Source organism: Calonectris borealis, chromosome 1 (assembly GCF_964195595.1).
Source record: "Calonectris borealis chromosome 1, bCalBor7.hap1.2, whole genome shotgun sequence".
NCBI lineage: Eukaryota > Metazoa > Chordata > Aves > Procellariiformes > Procellariidae > Calonectris > Calonectris borealis.
In genome coordinates this window covers 147,230,153-147,245,162 of record NC_134312.1, presented here as the reverse complement: position 1 = coordinate 147,245,162, position 15,010 = coordinate 147,230,153, and the positions used below count along the sequence as shown (strand labels likewise).

General features: G+C 37.0%; 2 protein-coding genes across 3 annotated transcripts in view; one reads left to right on the top strand and one right to left on the bottom strand.

Moving 5' to 3' along the window:
- INPP4A (inositol polyphosphate-4-phosphatase type I A) overlaps window positions 1-15,010 on the top strand; it is a 290,343-nt gene that overhangs the window by 164,157 nt on the left and 111,176 nt on the right. The window lies entirely within an intron of this gene.
- Window positions 1-15,010, bottom strand: part of TMEM131 (transmembrane protein 131) — a 103,821-nt gene that overhangs the window by 20,483 nt on the left and 68,328 nt on the right. For both annotated transcript variants that reach the window (XM_075134955.1, XM_075134960.1), the window contains 12 exons: window positions 14,841-14,945; window positions 13,374-13,460; window positions 9,349-9,501; window positions 9,112-9,187; window positions 8,884-9,001; window positions 6,781-6,919; window positions 6,563-6,672; window positions 6,109-6,175; window positions 5,022-5,173; window positions 3,561-3,703; window positions 2,533-2,719; window positions 762-947 (listed from right to left, as the gene is read on the bottom strand). In XM_075134955.1, coding sequence (XP_074991056.1) covers window positions 762-947; window positions 2,533-2,719; window positions 3,561-3,703; window positions 5,022-5,173; window positions 6,109-6,175; window positions 6,563-6,672; window positions 6,781-6,919; window positions 8,884-9,001; window positions 9,112-9,187; window positions 9,349-9,501; window positions 13,374-13,460; window positions 14,841-14,945 — 1,523 coding nt within the window. The remainder of the gene's footprint in view (window positions 1-761; window positions 948-2,532; window positions 2,720-3,560; window positions 3,704-5,021; window positions 5,174-6,108; window positions 6,176-6,562; window positions 6,673-6,780; window positions 6,920-8,883; window positions 9,002-9,111; window positions 9,188-9,348; window positions 9,502-13,373; window positions 13,461-14,840; window positions 14,946-15,010) is intronic.

Below are 15,010 nucleotides of genomic sequence, written 5' to 3'. Positions count from 1 at the left end.
TGGATAAAGGCAGCGGGCCGAAGTGTCTCACATCCAAGAGGTGAGCAGGGACACATTGCTTATAACCTCAGATTTCAAATAAAGAAAGATAGGTAGAGGTTAGACTAGGAAAACGCAGGGAAATTTTCAACTCATCTTTCAACCAGTCATAGCCAACATACGTCTGTTTGCCGAGAAAAAAAGTGCATTAATATGCTACTACGTAACCTCTGAGTGTGCAGTGTTGCAAACAATGCCCTTCAGGTTCTCAGAAATCCCATTATTAGTATCACCAGTTGTCTGTCACATACAAGTGGCAGCAAAGTTAAATCCATCCAAGGCATCTGCTAGGCTCATTACAGTCACTGCCTCATACCTCTCTAAAGCACAATACCGCAGAAGGATGCTTAAATTTCTATGGGAATTCATGGTTAGCAGTGCTTTAATACCTAATTTCATTCAAGTTTGGCTTAATTATTTATCAAAAACTACACATTACCAGGGTTAACAGCAGTACGTATCTCACTTAATGAAATAGGCCCAAGCAAGAAGCATATTATTTTGTCCTCAGTTTGAGCAGAAAGTCAGTAGTCCTCAGCCTTAAACTGTTCACACTCAATCCATCGGAGCATTTATTAATTTGTTCTCCTTTTTCACCTCACCCTATTTTATTTTACACCAATTACAGCATGTACTGAACACATATATACTTCTCCGCAACCTGTATTGAAGCAGTGTAGTTCGTGCACATATACCAATCAGAACAAACATAGACACACTACCTCATTATTCCTGAGATGATTATGTACAGTGCCAATTCCCAGTTGGGCCTGGGTAGCGCTTCTGCACACGTTGCTAACATGTGATATGGAAGAGATGCATTCAAGATAAATATGAATTCAGAGCCTCCCGCAGTGATGAATTTTAATTCACGTATGACTCTGGAAGCAGTGAAATCAGGTGTAAACCTGAAAACAAAGTAAATCACGTTAGAAGTTTTCATATGAACAGCATGAAAGTTTGAGGTAATTCATATTATTCATAAATAATAATAAAAAAAAAACCACCAAACACAAGCTCCACCAGTTACTGCCATGACTGGCATCCCAATCAAACATTTATACCAAGTAGCCCTAGTAGTGCGACTAGTAATCATCCACACAATTAGCCTAAAAATACTTATGAGTATCTTTCAAATACCTCAAGCTATGAATGCAGTAAAAAATTAACAGCAACTGTAAGTAAGAAATGGAACCGACCATTATGCCAGTGTCCTGGTTTTGGCTGGGATAGAGTTAATTTTCATCCCAATAGCAGGTGTAGTGCTGTGTTTTGGATTTAGTATGAGAAGAATGTTGGTAACACACTGATGTTTTAGTTGTTGCTAAGTAGTGCTTACGATAGTCAAGGACTTTTCAGCTTCCCATGCTCTGCCAGGTGCACAAGAAGCTGGGAGGGAGCATAGCCAGGACAGCTGACCCAACTGGCCAATGGGGTATTCCATACCATATGACGTCATGCTCAGTATATAAAGCTGGGGGGAGTTGGTCAGGGGGCAGCGATCGCTGCTTGGGGCTGGGCTGGGCATCGCTCAGCGGGTGGTGAGCAACTGCATTTTGCATCACTTATTATGTAAATTCTATCATCATTATTATTATTATTTTCCCCTCCTTTTCCGTTCTATTAAACTGTCTTTATTTCAATCCATGAATTTTACTTTTTTTTTGTTTTGATTCTCTCCCCCATCCCACCGGGGGTAGGGGAAGTGAGCGAGCAGCTGTGTGGTGTTTGGCTGCCTGCTGGGTTAAAGCACAGCAGCAAGCTATAAAGTTTTTAAACACTTCACCTTTAAGTCACAACTGCGTGCCTTTTCAAAAACATCACCACTATGTTCCCATCTCATCACAAACTAAGATTGTTGCAGAAATACTAGTGAAGTTTCATTGCCTGCAATATCTCGTACGTCCTCTTGCAGAACAGATGCATCTTCTGAACTTTTTAGATACCATATTCTGAATAGTTATATTTAAATCCAAACAGTTTTAAAAAGATCAGTTTTTGGTGCAGATATCTTTTACAATAAAAATTTACAGAATTAAACAATCATTACCATTAAGGCAACAGGCAAAAAATTCAAGACTAAAATGCTGTGCATTATGATAATAATCCTTAGACTAAAGGCTCTTTTCTACATACTGCAATGCACCAAAACCATATATAAATCTAGACCTCCTGTGCATTCACAACCCAATTGAAGGAAATATATAAAAAACCATACAGTAACACTATTCCAACTAAGTTATTCTTACTGGATAGTAATAAAAGTAATACTATAGTCAGTCACAAAAACTTGAAGTTATTTAAAAATCAAATAGTGTTTGCAAGAAGACAGAAAAATTTCATGGTTTATGTTGTATTAAAAAAACCCCAAAACACTCAAAGCTTAAGTAAAAAACCTCAGAATTTAACCAACAGAGTTTTCCTCCAGAACAGAATTAGGTATACAGAATTCCTAATGCAAGACTCCAATTAGATGTAAGAAAAAACACTTACAATATGACAATGTCTTTAGAGGCATTGGCACTTAGTGCAAACTCATGACAGTTAACTACTTTAAATCCATATCCTTCACATGTATAGCCACTGATTTCCATAGTTTTCACATTAATCTGCAGCTGCCCTGTATTTTCCACTTTAAATGTTCTTCTCAGTGTGAAATTTGGTTCTTTGTACTTCATTTCTAGAAACAAACAGCAGAAAGTGGTTAGTGCTATGCTAAACAGATATCCTTCACTATATTCATATTCTACAGGAGAAGAGGGTTCTGTCAGTATTATAGCAGGAAAGGGGACTAGCGAGGCCCGAGGAAATCTTTACATAACCTGCAGAAACAGATCTCTGAAGCCAGATTCTCATCACCGCCAAGGTAGGGCACTTGTACAATTCCAGAGCATTAACTCATCAGGGAAAAACCACAAACCCCCAAACCTCTGATAGCACTGCTGCCTCACAAAAAATCATCTAAGCTGTAAAGTTCTTTGATGTACTGCTTAGTGTTGTGGTATTCTGTGAAAAGTCCCAGCATGAGGAGAATTACAGCTCATTTCTTTGTGTCTTAAAAATAAAATCCGTGGCTGAGCTACACATACCTTATTAGGAAAAAGAAAAAAAAAAAAAATCACTAAACCACAACATGTAAGAGGTAATGACTAAGCTTTACTTGAAGTTTTCTGCCTCATCCCTCAAAAAAAGCAGAATAATCTCAGATAATAATTAACATGGCACCTTACAAATATGTCTGGAAATCTGCAAAGTAACAAAGCAGATTTTAATACCAGATACAACTAAACCTCTTTTACCGGTTCCTTTGGTAATACAGGTACTCTTAGCTCTCCTCTCGGAAGCAAGCCTGGGGCCACAGAGCAGAAAACCTCTGACCCCAGTGTAGAATCTGGCTGGGATTTAATTTTCATCAGGGAACATACCCTACCTTTTTCCCTGTTGGCTATGTGCACACAGATTCTGAAGGTGTGAGGAAAAAAAACGAGAAAGTTCAGCACAGCAGCTCAAGAAGTACTCACTTTCTGAACAGTCTTTTAATAATGCTTCTGTGATTTTAAAGCGTAAGGAACTTCCTGCACCAGGAGGTTTGCCTGCAACCTTCAAGCTCTCAGTCGTTCCTTGTCCTTGTACCATTATGGCATCTATTACAGTCAAATTATTTCTGTGTACAAAGAAAAAGGGGAAACATTCATAAAAGGATTATGCGAGATATTGCTCCAGCAAGCTCCTCTACAGACTATGAAGTTATATCCCAAATCTGGAGGACAGAAATGTAAGTAGTTCCATAGATAATTCCCCACAATATGGAAGTAAATACTGGGGCTCTCAAACATAGTGTTTGCAAGACAAAAACCTAAAAAATCACAACATAACGTATAAATAAAAAACCTAATGACGTACTACTTAAAGTTTATTTCATCATCATATTAATGTATCACACCTGATACAAAAGTGAAATAGTTATTCAAACAGAGCTCTCTACTAGAAAGATTGAACTTGCATTGCAGCTTGATCTTGCAAATGGCATCTATAACTAGAGTCCCTACTTTCAAGATAGTGTAGTACGTATTTAAGAATTCAAGTCTCCAAGTATTGGTGGACGAAAAGCTAGACACGAGCTGACAATGTGCGCTCGCAGCCCAGAAGGCCAGCCGTATCCTGGGCTGCATCAAAAGCAGCGTGGCCAGCAGGTCGAGGGAGGGGATTCTGGCCCTCTACTCTGCTCTGGTGAGACCCCACCTGGAGTCCTGCGTCCAGCTCCGGGGCCCCCAGCACAAGAAAGACATGGACCTGTTGCAGCAGGTCCAGAGGAGGGCCACGAAAATGATCAGGGGGATGGAACGCCTCTCCTGTGAGGAAAGGCTGAGAGAGTTGGGGTTGTTCAGCCTGAAGAAGAGAAGGCTCCGAGGGAGACCTTATTGCAGCCTTTCAGTACATAAAGGGGGCTTATAAGAAAGATGAGGACCGACTTTTTAATAGGGCTTCTTGCGATAGGACAAGGGGTAATGGTTTTAAACTAAAGGAGGGTAGATTTAGGCTAGATATAAGGAAGAAATGTTTTACAGTGAGGGTGGTGAAACACTGGCACGGATTGCCCAGAGAGGTGGTAGATGCCCCATCCCTGGAAACATTCAAGGTCGGGCTGGATGGGGCTCTGAGCAACCTGATCTAGTTGAAGATGTCCCTGCTCACTGCAGGGGGGTTGGACTAGATGACCTTTGAAGGTCCCTTCCAATCTAAACTATTCTGTGATTCTATGATAACAGTATATTTATATTAGAAAGTACTGAATACAGTTTAACTACTGTAAAACATATCACAATTACATTTAAATTAAATCTTTCTCCAGACATATGATTCTACAGTTATTCTTGTAGAAGTGATAGTTTCTTATTGACAGCTGATCACAAGTATGATCTTATATATAAATAAAAAACATCAGAAAAAATTCACACTCATTTCGGAAATATCTATCATACCTGATAACAATTAATGATGAAACAGTTTTATTAAGAATTGGAGTGAACTTTACTTTGACAGACTTTCTCTCACCAGGTTTTAATATTAGGCTTAAAACTGAATGACGAGCCAGGCCCTTTGTAAGTCCTACAGTGCTCTGTAGTGGCTGAACCTTAAGAGAGTGGGGAAAACAAAGAAACACTTTTAAAAATAGGAAATTTTTACATATATTTGATAGAAATGATATTATTTTAGCTAGAAAATTGGTCTTGTCATAAAGAAGTATACTACCCAAAGACGTACCCTGTTTTTTTTTAACCAGAAAGTCTGATAGCACAGGAATTTCCCTACTTAGTAAAACATCTGTGTTTATTAAGAAGCAGAAGAACACAGCAAGACAGAACTGAGCTAAACTACACCCATGTGGATTCATAAAGCTCCAGTAGAAAAAAGAGTTCAGAAGTTCTTAAATATATATTTTAAACACTAAATTAGCATTAAGTCATTATCTATCCTCAAAATTTTCCATTGTTAAAACATTTTTAGAACATATAAAAGGGAAAAAGCAAACTTAAAATAGAAGAACTATTGAAGAAAGCGTATTTTGCTAAGTTTGCCTTTAGATACTGTGCAAGCGTCGAATTGCTAATCTAAAACAAACTGCAAATAGAGGGGAAAAGGCATATATATTGGATGAGAAAAGAAAGTGTTCAGGATGTGGCATGCTCTATATGAAAAAGCACACACTTACAGTTGTCCATGAAACTCGAATCATTTAAAATAAAGAACAAGGCAATGGAAAACTCAATACTTAACTAATTTTAGAACTAGCAACCACTATACTGAAGAAAATAATCCTGTATCAGTAAGAGAATGAATAAATGCAGTTTTCCTGTAACTTCCACAATCCTATTACAACGTAAGCATACAGAAAAAGCGACATTTTAACTGTTACATTTGAAGAAGATACTACTTTTCCCAGCTGCCTGAAAATACCCAACAGAAGCATTGCATTTTTCACACACGAAGACGTGTATGACTGAACTCTTATTAAAACACTAAAATATCTAAATCTAAAAAATCTAAAGAACATATTGAAATACTTACGCAATTTCTGAAGACCTGGAACTCTAGAGTCCTCAGATTGAAATTAGTTGGCTTACTCAAATTAAACCTGAAACAGACATGCAATTTTTTTTCTCCCCCCAGATCATGGAAGATAATGACACACTTTTATTTATGGATTTTAGCACAAATCAAGAACTTATGATAGGACTCAAACAATATGCAGCAGAAAGGATCATTTATTTTTTCTTATTTCCCCCTCCCCACACATCAAGTTAAGGAAGGAATGTAAACATCATTTTAGCTTAGCAAAAGATACAGATGTGCATTCAATGGCAATCAGCCCAGATTCAGTTCTCAACTGGCCTAATGATTCAAATTCTAGAAGTGGCCAACACTAACTACCAACACAGCTGCCAAATACTGCATGCATTTTTTGTAAAATGCATTTTGCTGTAGAGTGAGAATGCCCTAAGTACTCTGAAACAATACTTACCGTTCTAACATTTTATCAACAAAGGTGGATGGATTAGAATACAGAGCTACAGGAAGGAACTGAATATACACAGGAACGTCAGCTGGATTTTCTAGAAAAAATTCTTCTTCCTATTCAGAAACACAATTTTTTTAAAGTTTACATTAGGATTAATGTAATTAGAAATACTTATTAAAATGCAGTCCCTACAAAATGATACTATCAACAAAATAACTTACTGATGAACTGTTTGTATTGGTAAGAGGGAAGCTTAGATGGCGTGATGAACCAAGTATGGAAGGCCAGGCCATTTCTGCTGTAATTTTTAACCGGACATCCTTCTGAAGATCTGTGTCTACTTCAAATACAGCATTCAGTCTGGAGAAACAGTTATAAAACTTACTTTACAGGAGTGAAATAGGAAAAGCCTAGAAAAAGCAGAGGGCTTAATAGCACCCTGAAAACAACATCCGTTTCAAAAATAGCACGGTACATTATATTTACATGCAATTTAAAAAACCCATTGAGCTCTGCCCACATGTACTGCTATTGAAAAGCACAACAGAAACCACCAAAACATGCTATAGGAGACCAACCCAAAGATTCTAAAGATGTTCTCTAATAAGTATTGTTGTCAACATCCATCCATTTCAAGTTCTGTTATGGTCTATTTATGGATAAAGGTGAGCAGAAAAATGTGGTTGGACTTATGCTCTGCATCACAAATCTTTTGGTATTCGCATTTCTCTTAAATCACTGTTCTCTGCACAGTGAGACACAAATTTTATCTTTCATTAGGAAGTGCCTACCTCTTACTATTGCAGAAACAAATTTTGAGAATATAGCCGAGATTCAGATTAGTAAGAAAAATAACTCAAAATATATTTGATAATTTGCAAAGGTATAAACAGTAGAAAGGAAAAATACCAGTTCAATTACAGTCAGTTTCCAATACAACATCCAGACATCCGCCGTCCAGAAAACATATTGTGCTGCACATGTGTAATGTGCAGTATATCTGTACGTGTACTCTAGCTGCAATGGATACATGGAGTATGTGCCTATACTCCCATCTAACCAACCTAAAGCAATCTGAACTAGTCACACTTGGTGCCAGCTACTATTTCCATCAGTGAATGAAGTTCTTTGCTACAGGCTGCAACAGACTTGATTCCTGTTCTCCTACAAGCTCACCACCATGAGCTGAAACAAGACTAACAGTATTGAGTTCTCCAGTCAGCAAAACAGACGAAATGCTAGACTTCAAACCTAGAGAAGTATTTTGGAGAGACTCCAAATGCCCAAGTCAGAACCCCTCTGTATGCAGAAGGAGCAGTTTCTTGTTTGCTGAATGCTACCTTGGGTAGCTGGTTAATTTTAACTCTCTTTAAAAGCATTACATATTCTAGATTATATATAATATTAATTAATATTAAAGCATTACATATTCTAGCTAGAACTTACTCAGAAGTAGTTTTTAATAGAATTTTCCTTTACTGTATTCTTACTGTAAGTGATAGGACATTCTTGGAAGTTACTGGTGTGGCTAAATAGAGGATTCTGTTTAGATCAAATTTGTTCAAAAGTTATTAATATATCAGCATTATATCAAAAAAAGTGATAAAGGAGGTATGCTTTTGTTACTTTATTTAGCTACATACACTCATTTTGTTTTTCCACAAATAAGCATACCTTTTTTGAAATGGTGGTCTGGATGCTATCATCACAAAAAACACATGCACTTGCTGTTAATGCTAACTTAAGCCTCTTGGAGATTATATCACTTTATGTATGAGACAGCAGATGTTTAAAAGGTGTACAGCAGCCTACAGAGTTTGACTTTTTCTAAATATTAAATAGCAATCATTAATCACCTTCTATTTAGCAAATCTCAAGGAAAAATACCAGACAATTTGATAATTCACTGACACGCATTAATCTCAGAATAGCAGCAATAGAAAACCTTATGAAATCTTCGAGGGATATTGAGGTTACTACTTTAAAACAGATTAAGCAGGGATACTGCACAAACAATATAATCTGTTTTCGTAAATTTTTGCTAAGTAGAGACTGCCTTGCTGTTGTCATCTTTTCAAGAACTGCAGCATACTCCAGTGAATAGTAACTTTCAGTGTTGTGTTTGACTTGAGGAAATTATTACTGTTTTTTAACTTTTAAAATGTTCTCTTTAAAGGTTTTGCGGAGAAGGCCAAGTAACTCCTCCTTGGCCCCCTCTCAAAGAGCACTGCAATATTAAGAAACCTTGTATTTTAAGAGCACACATAACACAGAATTATCTAGTGATTTAAGGCCTCAGAAAGTAACAGGGATAAAATACTTACCTATGGCTTGAGTTCTCTTTTATTTCTGTCCATTCTTTGAATAAGTTCTCATGCAAATCCCAGTCAGAATCCCACGCATCTTCTTGCATTGCTATGCTGTGCTGAACTTTAGATTCCGCTTTAAGAAATAATGTGTTTTTTAAACTCTTCATGTAATATCATTGCTTAAGGAGAAAACAACTTTTTTTTTTTTAAAAGATTTTCATTATGAAGTTGAACGTTACTTACATTTAGATAGAAAAGGCAATCCTACATAACAATGATCTCCACATTGTAAAGCAGGATCAAAATAAATATTTGCAATCTGCAAAACAGGTAAGAGCAGATCAATTAAGAAACAACGCAGTAAATCTAATGACCAAAGAAAAAAGAACGAAGATTTCTGATGACCACAGAAACTTAACATATGCTATATATATATATAGACAGAACTTGTAAACATGTAGAAATAAGGCATAAACAAACCTTTGATTTTTTTCCTGGCTCTAAATCTTCTTTATTGCTTCTTAGCCTCTTATAATAAAACCTTACATCTTCTGACAGGGAGCGTATGTGTTGTATTTTCACTTTCTGAGAAAAGGAGTTCATGATGTTCAGGCTCTGGTGAACTAGTTTCCCCTAAAGAAAAGAAAGGGTGAAAAAAATCTGCAGGATATGCATTTTCCCTAGCATATGTATTTATTTACACAGGCTGGCAAAGACCACAGCAGAGCTGAAATGTTAAATTCAGATTTTTAACTATGCTATTGTAAAAAAATGCCACTTGTAACACTTCAAGGTAAGTTTCCGTGAAGTTGTATTTTTTCCTCCATCAGCTTCCAAACACAGTTCATCCCTCTTTGATAATTAAGTACACCTTAAGTGTCTTGAAGAACTAGGACAACAGTTCTGCTTAATTAAATCATGTTAAAAAAGTACCAGAGGAGGAAAGGCTCGAGAAAACTTCAGTTTTCTGAGCCTCCTATCACAAAAGGGAAACAAGTTTCTTGTAAGAGATCTAGTACATAGTTGCTAGTAATTAGAAATATCCTGAAAAGAACAGTAGAGTGAAGCTGCAGGTTACAAACACTAGGTGACAGAGGGCATTTAAAAACATAGGTACAACCCTCCTTCCCACTCCCAATGAAATTAAGACACCAGGCACTAAAATGACAACATTTAAAAAGAAAACAGTGCAAGTTTTTTCCCCACACCTTTACTCCCTGCCTCCTCTTCTGAGCCAAACATTATTTTACCCTTTAGGCACAGAACATGTAGTTTGTTTGTCACAATCAGAATCATTACAATGCTCAAGCTCTCCCCCTGCCCTCGCTTGTACATTAATGATTCTGTGGCCATGTTTTTCACCTTATCTCAAAACCCAACCCTGATAAGTATAGAGTAAACGATAAATAAAAAAACAGAACAAAAAAGCGCAACTCAGGACTCTAAGATTTCAGATTTATATAAAATAAATGAATACAGGAAAATTTAAATACCCAAGACTATCTTCTAATGAACATGACTAGAGGTTTTCATGTTCCACTTAAATCAATACTTTCAGCTTTTCAAAAATTTCTCTAAGGTAAGGACTGAAGTGGAGAGATAGGAGACATGCACTTTTGCAGGCTCAAAATTTGACTGTGGCCTCAGGAAATAGTCACATACTAGAACAGTCTCAATAGTAGCAACTGCAGAGGGAAAGAAACTACAAGAATAAATCTCTAAACAGTGTAATCCTGTTAAACTGAATAGGAGGTATGTCTAAGCTTCATCTATGGAATCCTAGGAGTAACTAACTGCCATCAACTGGACAAGATAAAGGTTTGTTAAACTCTGTAAAAATGAACAGTATTTTACTAAGACCCTTACGCAGCATGTAGACATGAAATAACAGATAAGGGAAGATGACTTTACCCATCAGTAATAGGAAAAACAGAAAAATGCTATTTAGCATACAGGTCCTCAGAGATGACCTTTGATCAGGGAAGAGTTAAGAGGTGGCACTGTGAGCTAAAAATGCCATTATGAAGCAGAAGTCAACAGAGCTAAGATCTGTTTAAATTAAGACACTGATCTTTACAAGGCCTGTATACACTGCTAGTGTGTTGCTGACAAACTTCAACAGAATACCAGAAGTCAGACTGAGGTGCAAATACACTAAAATTATAAACAGACAGCACTGGGAACTGGGCAGCTGCAGGAGAATTACATCCTAGGTATGAACTGAAAAGCAAGTGTTACTAAAATTGTAGTGCCTAGTTATTCCTGGATGCTATAACTGTCAAATTTCTCTACCAAACACTGAAACAAGAAGAACTGATGCTATTTTAGGCTTATTTTCATAAGTAATGGAGGCATTACAGAACAACTAGATGCAAGAGTATCATGAATTCTGCGATCACAAGCTTAGTTTGAAATGAATCCAAGAAAATGGAAAAGTAAGTCTGCTGTCAATGTTCTCAAATATCAAAAGAACTAAGTGATCAACTAACAGAAGTAGTAAGTGAAGCTGACTGCTTTGAAAAGCTTGGGGCTTGAACACAGAAAACAGTCTAGAATCTTGTCAAAGGTGATAATTATATCTGAATCTATAGTCCCAAACAAAATGCAGGAGCCCAAAGGTCCCCTGAATGAATAATTATGTGAAAGCCTTCTAGAAAAGAGCATGAAGCCAATAAAAATCACAGCAGGCTGGGGATGAGAAAGAATGACGACAGCAAGGGAGCTATGCCTTAGAGGCTGAGAAACACAGGGGCTACAAGAAGTAGTACCTGCCAAAACAAAATAAAAGCAAAGGGGGGGGGGGGGGAGGGGAAATATCAAGCTGACCAAGACCTTGGGCATACACTAAGATACGCCAAGCAGCTCTTTAGCCATTTCAGCTAGAACAAAACAAAGGGTGAATAAAAAGATTTACTTCTTTATGGCCCAAAATGGAACAAAATATTTTAATGTGGCATTCAAGAGAGACAATGATCTTGCCAGGAATTAGGATATATAAATTAGGATACATAATACAGAAATTGCTTTATCTTTGGTGAAAGGAAGGGAAACAGACCTTTAAGTTATTTCAGTTTCTCAAAGGCTTATGGAGCAGTTCATAGATGAAGTTACAGATACAGTAGTCAGTATAATAAATACCCATATAATAGCGAGGCCATATCATCAAATAGGAAACATAGATCCTAAAGATAAAAAATAACAAGTGACCTTTGCAACTGTAGGCATGACCGTTTGACCTCAAGAGTAGCAAAAGACTTCAGAACAGTTTGTGAAGTAGGAGATCAGAAGGGAGATGGAATGGATTAATGGGGCAAATGTAGCAATGATTTACTGATGTCCTGCTGACTGACCTATCTTCCTCCGATGAGGCCTATTGCATTACTTTTTCAAAAAATTATCGTGTATCTACTAGACATGAGGTAAAGCATCTGATAAAATCCCAGTGAAAAATTACTATTTAAGAGTACACAAATTGTAAGATCTCCTGATTGTAAGCAGGAGAGAACTAAGAAGCTAACGGAAGAGGAGGTGAGAAGAGGTAGTGCTTTACCATAGACTGAGAGTATGCAGGACAGACAAGGAAACAAAAACCATTTCCACCAACATGCATGGAGTTACTTTTATCCTTTCAGAAAACTGCCATCTCTATCTCTCCTTTTGCTACTTTTTTCTCCCCAGTTTTCAATCTCTCTCCCTATGATTTTCCATCATATTACATTCCCCACTCATCAGAAAGTCAGACTTCAATGAAATACCAATTGCAAAGTCAATATGCCTTGACTGCCCATGTTTCTATAGTTATGCTGAATGCCAAGTGAGAAAAAAGTGTTCTCTGGTTAATAGCTTGCTGCTTGAGCCTGTAGCCCTGAGCAAAGAAGCTGCTTTCAGCGCTCACTGAATAAACACTACTGCAGGAGCACGGATGAAAACAGCCATTAGATACTTTTGCAGAGAGCTGTAGATCCACACAGCTTTCTTGCTTTCCTGTTCACGTACTCCACCACGTACCCTTGAGAAGATCTACTTTCAGTGTGGAAACAATACAACAATGCTTCCACAGAGATCAAGGACTACTTATACTAAAACGTCAGTTTATTAGCTTACTTTCTTGTCTTTGGTATTACACTTCAGGAATTTGAAAAATGCATTTGCGCAATTTCATCTCTCTCTTACTCTTGGTGCTAACGCATATGAGTTGATAATAACTAAGTGACCACAGCTAAGTTAGAATGAAGCTGCAAAGAATCAAGTTTGGGATCATATCAGTATTCCAAGATACCATTCAAGTGGGCAGTAGAGGAGATGTAGGGATAACTCATGCTTGGGACATGGAGGGGGGGGAACCAAACAAAAAATAGCAACAAACTGAAACATAACAGTTTGGTAACACAATCTCTCCAGCAATTTGACATGCAACAATTCAAGACAGCAGTTTCTCTTGAAAAGAACAAGTGAATAAAAAACACAGCAAGAAAACTTTTAATGCTATGACCCAACTCTCTTACCGGAAAAGAAGGTGGAAGAAAAACATGCTTTGGGGAGCAGGTCAACGAGCCTACAGCAATCACTGCCTTCACTGGTATAGTTAAAATCTGGAAAAAGAAGAACAGGAACAGTTTAGGAAAAAATACTTAAGTTTCAGCCTTTAAATGTCTCTTTCACTTTTAAATTGCATAGAATAACAAAAGCCTGAAATTCTACAATTAATGTAGTCTAGGTTTATATATACATTTAAAACACGGAGACATGAATTAAGATTTCAACACATCATCATATTCAGAACAGTCACTCCATATTGTCAGGAAGCACACCTTTGCTCAATCATACTTAGCACCATTCTACATCTGACAAAAGCACAGTTAAAATATAAGCTCTTCAATGGGGCATTATATTGTCTCACTTGAATGGGGCTTACTTTGTTGGAAAACAGGAGGATAATACCTTTAAAGTAAATGAGTATGAGGGAAGAGGAGAGGATACACCGAACTTCTCAAAAAACATTAGAAGTCATGGTAAGACCTCGACATAGACGTAGACTTAGAAAAAGGAGTGTGGAAGGGATGGCAATGAGATCCTTTCCGTGTATTATTAAAGCTACCAATACAAGTAGAATAACTTGTAAGAACAAGCAAGAAAATAAAAGGCTTCAGATTCTATAACTGAAGGGTCAACATACATGTATGGACATATTAAAAAAAGCTTAAAATCTCAGATAACTGGCAGAAATTAGGAATTTCCCATTTTCTGTAGCTTAGAAATTAGGAATTTCCCATTTTCTGTAGCTTCATCAGATAAGCTATGTAATCTCCTGACTTCATAAGCACAGTGTGTCACATTTTTTTTTCCTACATATAATCACCCAAAGATATTAAATGTAGATTCCATTACGTATTAGAATCTCTCTCTTCTGCAAAATAATTTATCAACAGGAAAGGCATATGAACTTGAGAATTAACTGGTTGTTCTTCTCTCCCTTACTAATCTTAGTATAAAGAACTCTGTTTCTATCAGCAAACTGCAATTTCTCCAAAACAACTTTCACATTGGGTTTTGACAAAAAAAACCTCTGAAATTATAGCTCAATTTCAGTAACTGATAATGTACCGAAAAACACATTGTCAGCATGTGTTATGCCAAAAGATCCATGCACTGATGCTTTGAGGATGTGTCAAGACATTGAAGAACCTATACCTCACAGCATTAGGTCAGATTTAAATGGCTATTTCTGAAAGCCAGATGAAAATCATAATGGAAGTCATTCTTCATTCCTTCAGAGAAGACACAGCGTAAGTAGCATTACTGTCATTTGATGCAGGGTTAACTTGCAGAGATAACTTGACCTCCAGAGGTCCCTTCCAACCTCAACTTCTCCCTGATACTGCAATCTGTCCACTAATACAACTCTTAAAACGTCACGCTTAAAAACTGAACATATCATTTGAGCAACACCCATGAATATACAATAAATATACCTCATAATCTGTCGTGATTTGTACAGCTCCATCATGAATTCCTTCAAGTTCTTTCGCTATTAGTTTTACTCTAAACACAGCATAATATCCTGATGCTAATATCACCTGTAAATGGTAGAAAGAGTCATCCACTGTATTGCATTAAATGGAAAGAAATTTCACTAAAAAAC